Raw genomic sequence first — 17917 nt, forward strand, 5'->3', positions numbered from 1 at the left:
CTGGTAAAAAAAAAACACTAATTTCATGTATAACGGAACATTCACACACACAAGACTGTGCTGTTCCAATCTTCGACCAGTAATGCTTTACCATTTTTATGTTTCGGTATTTTCCGCTCGTTATATTAGTGACCCAAGTTACGAGACCACTCACCACCAGGGGCGCTTGCGTCCCTGGTCACTAAATCCAGTACTGGACAATTAGCAAAGCGGACCACGAGTCCAAGTCCCCAACCCCCGCGTAGTAGACTCTTTTCTACTCTGTCCAACACTTAATCCAGACCATCCTCTGTCTCCTGTAAATTCCTACACATAATGCATGCCAATTTGCATCCCGCATGAATGTGCCCAGGGTTTTCCCTGTGTCTATGCAGGTTTTACCTGGGCCCAACCTATCTCTAGTTATAGTCTAGATTTAAGAGTGAGGGGAGTTAGTCATGGCGCCAATCGCTGCCATGGCTGGCCAATCCCCTCCTAGCACATGATGCATGCGACCCTCTCCCTGCATGGCTAATCCCAGCATGACTAGGCGTATAGGCTTCGGCCTGAGACGCACCTAGGTCCCTCCCTAACCCGGACCCCTCCAAAATACACTTAGTTTTAGCATTGAATATATATATTCAATGGTTTTAGTTAGGTTAGGGAAAAAAAATCCAAGTTACGAGCAGTGTTTTTTACCACGCCGCGCCGTATTAAAAGAAAACTGTGGTCACTCAAAATGTCTTGTCATTCAAAGAGCGAAGGGGAAGAGTGATAGCCAGTATTGTTGAAAAAAAATAACTTAATTTGTGCTTTGGGCTCGGCTTATTCCATTGTCTAAAAGGAATGTTAGTGTTTTATCATTATTCCCACCCGAAATGTAGTGGTTAAGTTATAACTCTGGCATATTCCGTTTGCATGTGTTGCTAGGGAAACCTTTTTTTCGCAGACGAGAGAGCCAAACACCCGATCGTGCATCTTCGGTTTTTTTTTTTTGTTCATTGTAAATAAATAATAAATATGGCGGTGTTGATAAAAGGATACTAATAGTCAATTAGGTTAGGTTAGCTACATTATAAATACTTTAAAACATTGTGGACGGTTGATTTGGTTAGGATATCTACATTAAAGATACGGAAAAATAGCATGAACTTCGGGGAACTTCGGGTTTTGGCTCTGTCGTCTGTGAAAAGAAGGCTTCCCGTGTTGCAAAGGCTGGGTGCTGCAATGGGGTTGCCTTTCGGCCCACGAGGTCGTAAGCCCGCAGCTGAGCGATAGAGATGATAGCTGCGAGTGGGTCTGGAGTGCCGAGGGGTTGCTGTAGCAGCAGGGGATCAGGAGGGCGGGGGAGGGCCTAGTGGCGGCCGACCTTGGTGAGCTGGTGACCCCTGCCGCGCGGCGTAGAGCCTGTTCCGGTCCCCGCCCCCCTCCCCCTCTGTCCGTCCCGGAAGCAACTTGAACCCCCGCTGGACGTATCACGAGGCGCACATAACTGCCTCTCTCCCCCTCCCTCTACCTGCTTCTCAACCTTCCCCCGCTCCTGTGTCCGGCCTTTCCCGTATTTCCCGTGGTTACCCCGCGATCGTGACGGGAAGTTTGCCCACACTTGTTCATTTCGACTAAATCCATGTGCACATTCTGTTTATGGAAGAGTTTGCCCTGAGAGTAGGACGACATTAAAGCCTATAGGATTCATGGGAAGCCTTCATTTCACAGACGAGAGAGCCACACCCGAAGTTCATGTTCGCTTTTTTTTGTTTACATGATTTCACAGTATCTTTAATGTAGCTATCCTAATCAAATAAACCGTCCACAATGTTTTAAAGTATTTATAATGTAGCTAACCTAATTGACTATTAGTTATCATGAGTTACAATGAACAAAAAAAACCGAAGATGCACGATCGGGCGTTTATCTCTCTCGCCTGTGAAAAGATAGCTTCCCAAGGATTCATGGGCACTTACAAGTTATGGCCACTGTAACGTTCGTTTAGTCTTTTTATTTTTTTATGTCTTTTATAAACCGCGGAGTTTGGAAAAATAGCACATTAGGAAATGGGGGACGGGGGCCCGAAATCTTTTTTTGATTTCTCACAACGGCTCTGCCTGTGCGTGTTTTCTTACCATTGGACTATATCTTATGCAATAACTTCGACAGCCGTTATTTTACTCTTTACCCTGTGGCGTATCTCAACAGCTATAGAGCAGCAAGTATCCATCTCAGGGCCGTAGCCAGGATTCTGTAAGGTGTAGGGTCCAGTACAATCATTATATACACTTTTTATAAGACTTTTTTAGTTTTTAATTTTAAAAGAAAATTGATTTTCACACTTAAATCAAATCACAGGGAATAGTAGAATTCCAACCTTGAAGAAAATTAACATTTAATATTTTGTTTTGTATTTAATAGTTTTTCTTAAGTCAATTATTTATTTATCTACAAACAAGTCTTAAACACACATAAAGTTGGCATAAAAGTCATGCTTACAGTGACACTTGTGCAAACCAGCATTAAATAATTACTAGATAAATAATTCCTGTTGCTTCTGTGCAGTAAGCATGTCGGTCTATAATGAGGAGGAAATACATTATTTTAGCCCACAATGTACTGCAATGATCCTTTCTAAGTACATAATCTAAAAGTAGCTAATGTAGATTATTTAAGTGATCACGTTCAGTGGAGGGCATTGTGCGTTATTTTTTATCGTACTTTTTTTTTATATAATAATCCTGTAAAGGAGGGGACCGGACCCCACGTGGCTACGTGCCTGCCCATACTTGCCCTGTGGTCGTCTTGCAGGTAGCGCGTAGCACGTAGCACACGGGCTACAACAGTACAACGGGTCGTTACCACAACGCCGAAATACCGTAACGCCGAATGTCAACATTGACCACAACGCCGACAGCTAGAAAACTGCTGTGTACCACAACGCCGAAATAACAACTGAATGAATTTGTGTGTGTTTCTTAAATGTACCTTAACGCCGAAATACCACTATCAAACCTAACCTTACCTAACCTAACGTAACTTAACCTAGCCTAGCCTAGCCTAGCCTAGCCTAGCCTAACCTAGCCTAACCTAACCTAGTTTAACCTAACCTAACCTAACCTTTGTGGCAGTCCTGCAATGACATTTTTCGGCGTTAGTGTATTTCGGCGTTGTGGTGCGTCCCCCAGTACAACACCCAGTTGTGCTCGTAGCAGTTCGCGAGGCGGTGCGTGGCTGCTGCGTGGTGGCGCGCTGCTCAGCCCTCGCCTGATGAGGGCTTTGTGTCTGGCCGGGAACAAAGAGCCCCCAGGCCTGTCTGGACCTGCCCCTGTCGCCCCCTTAACCCCTCGGCCGGCTTTATTCCACCGTCCGCTTGCTGGCTTCTGATCGCGCGGGCACGTACAGGGGCCAGGGCGAGCTTGTTCACAACCATTCTCTTTAAGCAATCCACCTTTAGGGGGGTGGTGTCCTAAATTTTTTCTTTTGCTTCTAGAATTTCGTGTTTTGCACGAAAAAAAATGACCAAATTAATTGTTTGTACTAGGTGTTTTATACCCTTATTTATTGGTTTTTGCGAATTTTATGTCAAACCTTTTATCACTCGTAGCATGTAAGTACTGAAAGCATGAAATCGTGTGATGTATAATTGTTATATTAACCGTTCATTTGTTGCCCTCGTCTTGAACAATCTTTAGTTCCTCTCGCAGACGGAGACCAGCAGAGGACGGGAATCCGCGCAAGAGGGAGGGGGGGGGGGGTGGTGACGTAAGGGCGAGAGCCGCGTACCTGAGGCGCCGTCGGTCGCAGGAAGTGCGCGCCGCCGGGAGGATACATAAATACATTCGGGCAGCGCGCGGCGCGTAATTGGTATGGAGAGGGCGGCAGCCTCATCCTGTCAGGGGTGCCACACGGTCCTCACCGCTGGCTCGCCACACTTTTTCCCACATTTACTACACCACCTCCACCTTTCCCGTTCATTTTTATTGCGATTATCTGGCAATTTTTTGACGTGACAACGTCTAATAAATCGACGAACGCCGGCTGCACGCACCTAAAAGTGTCCCGTTACGCTCATTGTACGCTTGCGCCGCATCTGTCTCTCTTCCACTCGATTGGAACAACCATCGATTTGACTTTTTCGAGGGCACATTAAACTTGTAACACTCCCATTCGTTTCCTACTTTTCCTAGCATCTTCCTATCCTTAACAGAATAACACAGATTGGAAGAAGTTAAATAGCAAACATGTATAAAAGTTATAGTTAAAATAATCTCTTCGTTAAAGTAATAAACATATTTGAATGTATGAGGGCAAATAAAAGTTAATTTATCAATTAAATTGTAGACTTAATTTCACTCCTTCTTTGTATCCATAAAAAATAGTGATAATTCAATAAAAATGATTCAATTTTATTCATAAAAGTATGCAATATTTTCATCAGTGTTTTGTTATGACGTCACGTTAAACTATCGTCCGTAAACCGACTTTACAGACAACAATTTTTTTTTTTTACATTGTTGCAAACATTTACTAAGTTAATGTTTGATGTATAATTAATAATCGCACCCTGCTATAAACATTATTCAAAAATAACCAAGTTAATTTTACTCATCTCCCCTCCCTTTCTCACACTCGGAATAGTTTGCATGTCCTGGGTAGGGTGCGAACTCCTTCGCCGGGAGACAGGGTGTGATGGATGGGTACATGGTCATGAACAGAAAAGACCCAAATTTTATGGGAATCGCTTTGGCTGTCAACGAAGTGCTCAAAGAAATGCTGAAGGTCCCTAGATCAACAATGGCTCGTGCATCACGTGTCTGTTGAGGGTGTTAGGCATAAAAGCCCTGAACTGGTAGGGCAGTCGTAACGTCGGCTTCGCAACTCTTGTGAACACGTTAGAAGCAGCTCTGTAACGTTTAAGGAAATTATTGTGAAGGGTCGCTACACGTTTACACCACTTTTTGAAGTTATACTTCTAATGCGACCACCAACAAGGTTGCGTTAAACGTTTAACGCTACCATGGAGGGGGTATGAAAGCACTGTTGCGTTAAACGTTCAACGCTCCTGGGGAGGGGGAATAGAAAGAGACAGAGCGAGAGTGAATGCGTGGCACTCCACGCCCTTTTATTATTTTATTGTAGTTAATTATTTGCATGCAAATTAAAAACTATTTTTTTAATGATGTCAAAGAAGTATAACTTCTCACGCGCGTGCCTAAGTACACGCACCCATTTTTTTTTTTTTTAAATTTGTACCAGAAGTTTCATACGTAAAATTTGATGTGGTTTGTTTCCAGGCGAATGAAGAGAAGGCGGACAGCCCTGAGGAGAAGGCGGACGGACCGGCGCCCCTTGAGCCTGCAGTCACAAAGCAGGACGCAGTCCCAGTGGAGGGTTCGCCGGCTGCTGCGGCTGAGACCGAGCCCGTGACCCAGTCCCAGGTGAGCTCGGGAGCAATGGCGTGGCCAGGATTTGTGTATGGGGGGTGTTAAGAAGCATGCCTTTTCCCCCCCCCCTCCCCCCCCCCCCCGTATTAAAGCGGGGGGTCGTTGGGTCCTCCCCCGGGAAAATTTGGATTTTAAGGTGTAAAATAGTGCTATTTTAGCAGTTTTCGGTACTTAAATTTAAATATTGTAATGGTAAAAATTGTATTAATTTTAATATGAAATTTGTTTGAGTGATGAATAAGAAATTAATTAAAGATTTGGTGTTAAGGGGGGGGGGGTGTTTGATCCCCTAGGGGGCCCCCCCTCCCCACCCTGGCTACGCCCCTGCTCGGGAGTAGTGCCAAGTGGTTGCTTTGTCAGAGGGAAACCTAATCAGCTGAGAGTTAAACGACAGTGTTTGCTGGTGAAGTGTAGTGTTTTCTAATTGCGAAACCTTTTCTTAGTCCACTGTTGATATTTTTAGCTATTTTAAAGATAAGAATAAATTCTGAATTTCGAACTAGCGTAATATCTAAAAACATCTCTCGTGTGTGAGTTAGGGGGACGAGGGTTGTTTGTGACTTAATATTCCTGGGAAATGCTTAAAATGCATAGTGTTTAGAGCACTTGGATCAGCTTGCAGTGTCATCTAACAAAAGTGTACCGGAAGGACGGGGGGTGGACTTTAATCAGATGTTCCATGGTCGCAGATAATGACTATGCAAGCGGGCCTCTCTCAAACCATCTAAACTGTCTCGTGGCCGACCTCACTTGGAGTAGCCAACCAAGCGGTTGGTCAAAGCTGTGTGTGCCAGCAGTGCTGACACGAGTAACCGCGTGTGGGAAGTGGGGTAGGATAGGCTCGTGCTTGTTGCAGGAGCCTGTTGCTGTTGTGGAGACTGTGGGAAAGGAAGAAGTCGTGTCGGATGATGCGAAAAATGAGATTAAGACTGAAGAAGCTGTCAAAACTGAGCCTCCAAGTGAGGTAAGGAAACTGGATTTACTTGTTGGGCCTCTTGTGCCACTTATAATTTCAGTGTTCAGGAAAGTGTCGAAAGGTCACATACAAAGTCTCTCCATTAAAAATCATAACAAAACATCATGTAACCTAGGAATTACATATTTTTCTGAAATAAGTAGTTGTAGAATGGAATATCTGTCATACAGACTTGAAGCAACAGAACCATAAAGATTATTTTGGATTCCAGCTCAAAAATCTAGTCATACTAGACAAGCCTGTATGACAGATAATCCATCCTACAACTCCTTATTTCAGTAAAATATGTAATTCTTAGGTTACATGATATTTTGTTATGATTTTTAATGGAGAGACTTTGTATGTGACCTTTCGACACTTCCCTGACACAGTTGAGGGAGGTGGTGAGATGTTAATTTAATATTAAGGTTATTTTGTCATGTAGAACTGTTATATAAAATAGTATAACAACATAGTTTTTTATGGGCAAGTCCCACATACTGGTTTACAGATATTGAAATTTTGAATTCTTCAGATTTTAACCATGCAGTCAAACATATATTTGTTACTAATTTATCATCAGGCTTGGAAAAAAGAATAGGTTCAAAAAAATATTTGTAACCAGCTTTTTTATTACGTTAGTTATTTTGGTTTTCAGCAAGTTCAACATCCTACTTTCTGCCAATCATGTTGAACCAGAAAATGTATAATATCAAAGAACTGAAGTTTACTTGCAATGCAATAGGAGGTCTAGCAGTAAGTACACTTGTATGTTGTTGCAGCCACAGCCAGAGGTAGAGGGGGCCAAGGTCCCTGCGATGGAGGAGGTGCCCCCACCCCTGCCGGCCAGCCCCCCTCCCGTGGAGGCCCCGGCTGTGGCCCAGGAGTCAGCCCCGGTCCCGGTCCCGGTCCCTGTCCCTGTCCCGGTGCTGGAGGCCAGCGAGCCAGAGTCTCTGCCCCCCGCTCCAGCCCCCACCCCCACCCCTGTTGAGCCGGAGGCTGCCAAGGAACAGGTAACCCCCAGATCAGTCCCTGCCATTTAGAGTTTATTTATTCATTTGGAATTTGTCACATGCCCACCAACAGTCGTAGACTTTAGTGGTGGGCACCACATGTAATAACAGGAACACAGTTATCACTACCAGTGTATGGACTCCCACCTCCGTCGGTACCATAGGAGGAAAACATCTACAGATGGCCAGCAAATGAGAGCAAGAGAACCACACACTAGCAGTGATGATAACAAAACAGACAAAACATTTTTATTTATTTATTTTTATTTTTTTATTTTTATTTTTTTGAGATTTTAATCCTAATTTTTTTGCATTATAGGGTATATGTTTCTAATCCTTTAAACCTTACTTAAAATGCTGTCACAATGGGAGACACTATAATTTCATGGGGAGTAACTACGTGTCCAGTTAATACTAATCCACAGATGGTTCACTTTACAAGTATTCAAAACTTGTTGTAGCCATTAAAGTAATAAAGAGCTGTACTGCAGTTCTCTGGCTAAATGTTAGAAATAGACAAGATGGTGTAATTTATTCCCTTGGTATCAGTGGCGTCTCGTCAGGGCAAGCAAGGCAAGCAGTGCTTGCCCAGGCAGTTTCCAGACATTGAATTGTTTAAATAAATATTTTATTCAGAATAGTATTTTACTTTGGTTCGTGCAGTTAGGTGTATGTATTTTCACTATCTTCTTGGGACCCAATACTGTGCGCTGTGCGCTATAAAAAAAGAACTCGTTGACACAAAAACATGCTGTTTTAGAAGCGTTGCTAGGTTTAGAAGCGCTGGTAGGATCGCTTTCAGCAGGAAGGCTGCCGCAGTAGTTTCCTTTCGGAAGGGGGGTGGCATGGTACAAAGGTTCAGGGAGGGGATTGGCTGGAAAAATACGCGGTAGAAGCTACGAAGGTAACGCTTTCTTGCCGAACTGGAGCGAACATGGCCGAAGCAGACGGTGGAATTTTTCCGCCGACTGCTTCGGCTATGTCCGGTACAGTTCGGCACGGCAGGTGGCGATGTCGCGTTTCAGTCGGCGGTCGTCTCTCAGGGCGCGCGCATCTCTCCCGCGGGCTGTTGGCTGGCAGTGCGTGGGGGATTTGTGGGCTTACGATGATACTACACTCCCACTTAGTATATAAGTAATGTAGAGTAGGTATTTTACTATCAGAATAATGTAAGTCAATCATTATTTTTCAAAAATAATGTATTTAAAAAAAAATGTCAATTTTTCTACCTGTGGAATAGTCAATGTTCAGTTAAGAAAACTACTTAAATAGCACCATTTTGTACCTTGAAATCCATATTTTCCCGGCGGAGGGCCCCCAGACCCCCCCCCCCCCCCCCCCCCCCCCCCAACCTCATCATGTTTTGGTGTGAACAGAGTTATTGCTTCCCCTCATGTAAACCTCACGCCTCGCCACTGCTTGGTATGTAAAACCTGCCGGTATTCATTCATGCGTTTGAAGGGATGTCCACAAATGGTTACTCTACTCTGCAGCCAAATTTATTTATGTAACGTCTTAATTGAATTCATGGAATTAAATGAACCGTTAATATGTAAAAAAAAATTAGTACGCTTCGAACATTAAAAATTTCCATGTGCATGCGGTAAATAGTTTGCTGACATGCACTACTTTTGTGTGCAATTTTGCACTATCCTCTGTGAAGCCCAAAATCCTATAGCAGCACACAACCGATTTCCGTCCCATATTTATAAATCTGCCACTATTTTTTATTAAAGTGTTAAGTGTTTGAAAACTTATTAGGCAGTTTGAATTATGTAACAAAATATTAAATACAGGGGCTACACAGGAAATGAAACATAGTATTTTATTTTGGTTTTTTGGGTTGAGATTTTTAATGGCTTTTTTTTTTAAACTGGTCACTGCCATTATCGTGGCACTTGCAGGCTCGCAGGATGTGTGGTGGGGGACGCGACGTAACTGTGGTTCGTGTGGTCGACAGGAAGCCCCGCCGGCTCTGGAGGTGGTCCAGAGCGTGGTGGAGACGCTGGCAGCATCCCCCGCCGCGCCTGCCCCAGTCCTGACGGCGGAGGAAACCGAGGCCCCCGCCCCCCTGCAGCCGGCTGAGAAGGTAGACGAGACCCCTGCCACCCTACAGGTAACTCTGCCGTTCCCCAAATGTGCACACAAACATTACAACTTTCATGCTGCATGTTTCCCTGCAATTACCTATCACCTCTCATCAGTAGCATAGCCAGGATTTGTGTATGGGGGAAGTTAAGAAGCATCTTCCCCCCCCCCCCCCCCCCTGGGGTGTTCGGGGGTCCTCCCCCGGAAAAATTTGGATTTTAAGGTGTAAAATAGTGCTATTTGAGCAGTTTTCGGTACTTAACTTTAAATATTGTAATGGTAAAAATATTATTAATTTTTTAATAAAAAATTGTTTGAGTGATGAAGTAAGAAATTAATTAAAGATATTTTAGTCAATCCAAGTGCCTTGTCCACCTCCACTCAAAATCATAAATCATGCTCGAAGCTCGACAATACAAAAAAAAAAGGAATAAAAATGGTTGGGTTTCGGCAGAACTGGCCTATTCCTGGAAAAAAATTAGCTTTAGCTTGAAAGAGTTCACCAGTCACCACCTGCTTATAATTACTGCGCTGGTTAAATACAATAGGTGTAAGATATTTGAAAACTTGGGACCTGCCACGGCGTCACAACCTTACAACTTTTGCTCGCGACAGGGGTAGGGGAAGGGAAGGAGAATCGGTAGAGCTCGCTTACTCTTCCCCTCCAGTGCAGTGGCCGGTGATAGCAGTAAGACACCCAGGCTTTTAGCTAACCTGCTTTCAGATAAGAAAAAAAATGTGGCTAGGGGGGGGGGGGGGTTAGAACCCCTAACACCCCCCCCCCCCCCTCTCCCTCTGACTACGCCCCTGATGTTTGATTTTGGGAGTCAAATTGACATTGTACTCAGGGATTACTACTACTTGAATAACTGAGAGAAAATAATCAATCTATCTCAATCAAATCTTATCTTGTTTTTTTTTTTTGTACTAATTAAACATGATCACATACACAAGTTATAATTTTATCCATCCATTTGATAATGGCCTGTAAATGCCTTCTATTAAAATGTGATCACCATTTTTTGCTGAAACTATGCATTTAAATCAATGGAGGTAGTATCTTATTAAATACTTGCAAGTAGTGTCCTTAAAAGTGTGACAGAGAGAGCAGTCAATATGGCTGATTTACTGGTAAGTTTCACTTTAGTTCTTGATTAAAGATAAAATGTAGGGAATCTTTTATTCCAATAACTTACTATCTCAGTAATATGATAAACATTCATCTTCCAAGATATTTGTACTGAATAGTAATTTTAAACTTATCAAACTGGATATTAAAATATTGTGAATGGAACAAAAGCCAATGTTTGGAGTCTTATTAAATGTGAAATGAGAAAACCATTCCTAAGATTTAAAAAAGAAAAAAAAGAAAAAAGCAAATTTTAAGCTGCCAAAAATTATTTGGAATGTTGTGTTTCCTTTCAAAAATCGGGTGAAAGTGTGATTTTGTGGACTAGCCCATATCTACAGTTTGATTCTAATAGTATAGGAAGTGTTGAATAGAATTAATTATATTCCTTTTGGAAATGTTTTGTTTGTAGCATAAATGTTATTTCAGGGTTTTACTGTTCATATACCAGAAATAATATATCAAAAATGTTGGAATACTGGTTATTCTGCTCATTGCTGCTATTTCTGTTTATAAACTCTCATCGGTGAAGTCAATAGAGATGAAAAAACTACACAAATAAGGGATACTGGAGACAATTGATCAGCATTTCCTTGGAATGATTTTTGAATACCATGAAAACTAAGAAATCCAGGATGGCAGGTCCATTATTTCAGCCTGGATCCTTCGTAATGAGATTCCAATGCCTTGCTACTGCACAAACTTGGTGCTGAGTATATTTACAAAAAAAAAAAATTTAATGACAGTAGGGTCTCGAACATTGTAAATGTGGTTGACGGCAACCTCATGAGAAAAAGCTCTGATAACACAGAAAAAGGTCTCAGTTACGTAGAAGAATAATTTTTCGGGGTGATATTTTACCAGCTTTTCTTCAGAGTAGATACTTTCACATTACTTCATGATTTTAACGAGTAAATGTTATCTATAGGCTTTCAAAATCAGCAAGATCATGTCTTGTCGGTAATGGCACTTAAGTTGGCTCGGATAATACAGAAACTCAGTTAATTAAGACTCTGCTGTATGTAGAACTTAATGAAGATTGTGTGAAATTGTTTTGGGGTGTATAACAAAGTAAAGTTTTTTTCTTCAAGTGACAACAAAAATACAATTTTAAATGCAATAAAATTTAAAAGTAAAAATAGAATGAGGTGTTTAGTAAGTACATTGGATGTGTGAGTGGGTGCTAGTTCCTGCAAAGTAACCATAATTTTCAGCTGTTAAGACTTTGTGGTATCCAAGACGAGATCAGCTTTTCAGTAATAAGAAATTGGAAGTAATGTTGCTCTTGCATATAAGACTCGAAGCTGGTCATTTAGCAAGATGAGAATCTGCATGGCAGCAGGACAAAATAAAAAATTGCCTCCTGCACATTTTTAAAAGGTTGGGGAGATCAGTTTTAACTACCACGCTTTAAAATACAGCAGCTCCAAAAATATACCATGTCATAATGTAAAGCAATGTGGATAAAGCACATGACTGCACTTGCGATGGTGTAAACAAGCTCAAACTATGTCATCATCCAAAAATAATTACTCCAAGTCACTCCAGACTTTGCGTGAGGTGGTGTAAAACTGTTTGGGTTGGTGCCGTAGGCTCCCGAGGAAGAGAAAAGCATGGAAGCAGAGCCGGCAGCAATCGAGACTGATAAGACAGAATCTCAGCCCCAACAGCCATCTACTGTTGTGAGTAAAACCCTCGCTGAATCCTTCCTTTAAAAGCAATTTAGATATAGAATACATTTTTTTCAGCACTGTATTTGTAGTGTGTTTGGTCCATAGTCTAATTTTCATTCTCAATTATATATTTCGATTTCAGACTATACATGATTTAATCAGCGTTTATAAAAAAATTATCAAATTTTATAATTAGGAGCTAATTCATGTAGTGTGTGTAAATGTTGCTTATCAAGTATATAGTTTTTTTTTTTTTTTTACACAAGCAAAATGATTTCCTTATTGTTAGACATATGCATATTTTATGGCACAAAGTAGAGTTATTTTTAGCTAAATTTGGTGTTGTTTTGCCTAGTTATTTTGCACGAGTACATCTTTTCAATATATTGATTTAATTATGTTTAAGAAAACTGAATAAATAGTGAGACCGTAAATAGTGTTTTACGGTATGTAGAATACACTATTATTTTGGTACCTGAAGATAAATATTTTCATTAAATAACGAATGATAAAGTAGTGCTATAATTTCATTTTTGCCAATAAAATATCACAGAAAGGCTGAATACCATTTTTAATTAAATTTAAGTTGATCCGAAAGAGAAAAATTTTTTTAGTATATTGTAGCATTGGATGATGATATTGGAAGTAAAGCAAAATTATGGAATTTAAAATTTTTTTTTTCTCCTCCCCTAGCCATCTGTTGACAGCGCGGATCCAAGCAAACAAACACCTCCAGTGGAAGAATAAAGTGCGTGGAATGTGCATAAATTGGATTGTGAAGCCTCGGAGCAGCCGAGAGGACTTTTTGGACCATTCTGTTAAGATGGCTCGAGTGCGTGTGCTTGGATGATCCAAAACACAAAAGGTGGTGACTATAGACTGCCTCGGATTACAAACACGTGCGCTCTTTATCACCACATTCGGCATGGCGTACTGCTTTTCAAGTTTTGCGTTTTGAGGACCAACATCTTGAAAACATTTTGTATCTAGAATTTTTTATATCTTAGAATTTGTCTCCATTTGATTCAGGAACTCGTTAAATTTGAATGAATAAGCACTGTATTGTTATTGAAACTTAAGAGTTATTCCGTATTTTGAGGCTGATCTTATATATGTCTTGAGAGTGGGGGGGAGGGAGGGAGGGATATCAGTAAAGTGACAATGTGTATGTAGTCATTGGGTGGTATAACTGAAATGTTATTGGACACTGACAAATTTACATTATTTCTGTTTTAGTCTACAATAAAGAAGCACATCATCAGTTTTCATTCACTTTGATTTTTGTAATATTATATATTAAGGTAATGTTTTACCTGTTAAGTAAGAGTATAAAAAATTGTGTATAAATAGAGAGGTTAAAGTTTGAAGAGAATATTGCTTGACGGTACAGCATAGTTTTAGTAATGGAAGAGTTTGTGCCCATTTCTAAGCAGTAGAAGATAAATTTGCTAAATAAAATATAACTGTATTTAGAAAAAAAACGTGAGTAGGTAAAATTTTTGTAAGGAAATTTTTTAGTGGTTTTTGACAGTTTTAAAGAACTTTGTATTTTCTTACAAATGTTTTTGTATGCTTACACTTTAAATTTTGTACTTTTGGAAAATATTTGATCTTTGCTTTCTTAGATTTAGAAAGGTAAGTATGTTGTGTATTGCTAAGTTTCTTCCGAGTGCTTGTAAAATTGTGTGTGTGTGTGTGTGTGTGTGTATGAGATCTCTATGGCAGATAGCATATTGTAGTATGGATGGCAGCTAAGAATTAATTAGCAAAGCACAAGGAAAAGTTGCATAGGCCTAATTTGCAGCTATTGCAGACGTATCCTAAGCACAACGAAGATGTTAAAATTTTATGTGGCTATCCCTGTTCAATTTTAATTTTTAGCTCGGTCATCACCTTAAAAATGTAATTACCATGCTCAACTATATCCTTTACTTGTCATGTATATGTGTGTATCAAATCTTTATATGAAGATAAAATGTAATGTATTGTAATGTATGCTTGGAATGGATTTGTCTTATATACATTGTTTTTTAAAAAAAAAGTCTGATATATCTGTAATCCCTTGTGTCAGTGTTAATAGAGATGAAAAAAAAATAAAGGTTTTGATGATTATTTAAGTTGGTGTTGGCACTTTCCAACACATTTGTTGTACGAAAAGATATATATTGTAAGTGGAGAAGTGTGGTGTTTAAGCTTGTTCATATTGTAATGCATTAAAGTTTCTGATAAAATCTCTGGTGATGGGCAACATTGCCATTTTCTTATTACTATTTGCTGTTATTTCCTATATTTATCGGTGAGTTAGATGTACAGATTAGTATTTGATGAACTCTTGTTATTTTGCCAGGTTCTCAGTGGAATAAATGTTTTATGTTAAGGGAGGAGCAGTGATTTCAAAGCGATTATTTGCAGTGCCGACATGGTCTGGTATGATGTACAGTTAGTTACAAGTGTACCAAAGAAGTGTCGTAACCAATTCAAGCAAGTGCTGGAGAAGATAGTGTGGAAGCAGTCGATGAATATTAAATAATCATTTTAACCTTAAATGTAGTAATAATGCCATTGGCATTTTGAAGAAAAAAAATTTGTACAGTTACTGTAAGTGATAAAGACTTTAAGAAAACATTAAGTCTGTAATTTTTTTTTTCATGCCTTGTATCATTTCTTTTTCCCCCATATCCTCTGTTATAAACCTGTGTGAAAGTTTTTTTTTTTTTTCCATAATACTTCCATAAAATTAAGATTGAACAAAATTACAAATAATTACTGATGACTTTACTTAATAGGAATTGAAGAAATAAAATGGTTGCCTAGTTGTAAATGAGAAAATGAAAACTTTTAAATTACTATTTCTGAATCTAAATGTTAGGTACCTGAACTTAGAAAATGCCAGAGTTTTTGTTCTTTCATTTAATGAATTTCAATCTACTGGCAACTAAGAGTAGATTAGTAATGGTTCTGGAACAAGAGATGTTACATCTGTGAAAGTGTGGTGACAAATCTGTATTTGATTTTTATTGAAATATTACGAAAGTATAAAAGATACATTTATTGGAACACTTGTCAGCTGTTTTTGTTAAGGGGCAGGATTGCGTCGGTAAGAAAGCTCTGATTCAAAGTCCCAGCAATTACACAGGTGTCTTATGTTACCACACAAAAATATCTCTTGTACATGTGTTTTCCTTCTGTACCCTAATCAACTCTTTACAATCAAGAGATTTTGCATAAAATTATGAACACCATAAAATTAAAACTGCAACTTGGTAAGGACCCTATTCAATATGTTTCTTCACAACTAATTTCTGTGTACTTTATTCAATATCAACGTGATGTAAATGTTAATGTAATAAAAGGCGATTTGGATTCCAGAACTTTCCAAACACTTGCATTTTTTTTTAAAATTACACAACTTTATAACAATGGAAAGAAAAGTACATAATCAATGTAGCAGATTTATTTCCAAACTTCAGTACATGCATAAAACGTTACGAACGGTTATTGCACTTAATTAAATACAAATTAGCTAAAAATTAAATGTCATCCATAACATTATATGCAATCAATAATCAACATGGTTCAAAAACATCAGTTGTGCCATGTCAAAACTGTACCACACAACAATGCCATACAGTGAATTAAAAAAAAAAACTAGCAATATATTTTGTGCTGTTATGTGTAAACCCTTTAGAATACTTGTGAACAATTTTTTTTTTTTTTAGTGAAACTTCTTTGCTGAGGGAGCTACAATTTTGGAGCATTACGAAAATTCAGATTGTACGTGGTGGTGGAACCGGTAGAGGAGAGAGTATGTCAGTGGCAAGGCCACTCCCAACGCATGCGCTGTCTAATGGGAACACTGCTAGGAGGGGGATAGGTACCTAGCATAGCGTAGCATGCTATGTACTAGTTGAAAGGGGGAGAGGTAAAAATGATACAGCAGTGATGCTACTGAATTCTCGTAACGTTGCTTGTGTTTACTCATCAGTTTTCGTAATGGCTAATGATTGATGCTACCACATCTCTTATTTCAAGTATCTACAATTTATTTATTTGTATGAAAAAGATTTGATTTGTGTAATTAACTTAAGTATAATTTTTTTTTTCATATTATGCACGCATGCTTACTATTCTCAATTATCACTTGTTCAATGAAAAACTAATATATATCTATTTACACCTAATAAGCTAGAAGTTTCACCTCTGTCACATGTGACACCACGCACACATTTTTTTAATATAAACTAAATTTGTAATAATGACATTGCAGCATTTCACTATTTGATATTTCTTACTGCTACAGTCCCCCATTCAAATTTTTATAATACCTGCCATTTTCACAAAGCTTTGTACAATAGACATACATGGGTGCAGAACCTGTACAAATGGGGAGGGGGAACAAAGATGCCCCTCACTTGCACAGGTTTTATGTCAAAACTAAAATATAAATTTTTTCTGCAAGACATAAAGTTTTCTTATTGTGTGCATGTAGGCCAAAATATGGGCAGTATACAACATACAAGCACTGTATCCAGTGATGACGTGTCGGTTAGCCCCATATGCAGAACTTTCGGGCAGTATGCCCCCCCCCCCCCCCCCCCCCCCCCCCCCCCCCCCATGAGTCCTACAGATTTGCGCACACGGACAAAAAGTTAAATGCTGTGGATTTCAACTGTTGTAGCACATATGCTCATAAACCATATTTTTCTTATTCCTAGTCCAGCAATCATTAACATGGTGGGGCTCAATGGAAGATGTATGTTTGTTAACGAGTTTCATTTTCCTTGTGAAAAATATACAAACGTGTTGTAACATCTGCAATTTTAGATTTGGTGTGTATGAAATGAATTTTAAGTTTGGTAGATTTTAAATTAAAATACTATAAATTAAGATAGATTAAATCATATATGACAAACACTCGTGACTTACATAACATAAAATGTGTAGTAGTAAAAATTTAAAAAATTTTCTTTGTCACAATGTGAAAACAATTCGGTGGGTCCCAATTTGTGTTCAATATGGCTTTGAAATAGGAGCAATGTCGATGTAAGAATGTGCAAGATTACTGTTGTGCTGAAGTGCTACCAATTATTGAAAATTAAAAACCAAGGATTATATGGTACAAATAATTCCCTGTACATATGTATAACTTTTTTTGTTATGTCGGATTTTTAATTTATTTTAGAATATTTTAAGCTGAATTATAATACAGTTCATATAAACATGAATGTTATGTCAAACAGTATGTAAGAGATTCTTAATTAGTTACAAGGGATATTCGTTAAGTAAGCCCAAGCTCCATTTGGTCATTAAAAAAAATTAACTCTTGAGAAAAAGTTTTTTATTGGCATGTTTTAGTGTTTACTACATATCTACTTCACAATTTCACATAATCACCATTCAGTTACTTTTCATAACACTGCACCAGTTGCATTAATCCTCTGGATAGAAGTTCGCCGCCTAGGACGAAGCCTAAGCCACGGCCATCGTGGATTTCGAACACACAATGCGTGTAATTTAAGTAAAAGCACTGAGTAAACATCCCCGGAAAATGTTTGTGCAATCTCTGTACTCGAGTCAAAAAATGATGGCTACCATTTTTCCAGACGAAAATGTCGTTTTCTTGGTTGATTCAATGAAACGTGTCA

General features: G+C 39.3%; 1 protein-coding gene across 2 annotated transcripts in view; it reads left to right on the forward strand.

The window, feature by feature from the left end:
* Window positions 1–14901, forward strand: part of LOC134542033 (A-kinase anchor protein 200-like) — a 162325-nt gene extending 147424 nt beyond the window's left edge. For both annotated transcript variants that reach the window (XM_063385878.1, XM_063385879.1), the window contains exons 4-9: window positions 5265–5408; window positions 6271–6378; window positions 7152–7382; window positions 9343–9498; window positions 12192–12281; window positions 12966–14901. In XM_063385878.1, the coding sequence (XP_063241948.1) occupies window positions 5265–5408; window positions 6271–6378; window positions 7152–7382; window positions 9343–9498; window positions 12192–12281; window positions 12966–13019 (783 nt within the window). In that variant the 3' untranslated portion in view covers window positions 13020–14901. The remainder of the gene's footprint in view (window positions 1–5264; window positions 5409–6270; window positions 6379–7151; window positions 7383–9342; window positions 9499–12191; window positions 12282–12965) is intronic.
* The last annotated feature ends 3016 nt before the right edge of the window (window positions 14902–17917 follow it).

Source organism: Bacillus rossius (genome assembly GCF_032445375.1).
Source record: "Bacillus rossius redtenbacheri isolate Brsri chromosome 4 unlocalized genomic scaffold, Brsri_v3 Brsri_v3_scf4_2, whole genome shotgun sequence".
NCBI lineage: Eukaryota > Metazoa > Arthropoda > Insecta > Phasmatodea > Bacillidae > Bacillus > Bacillus rossius.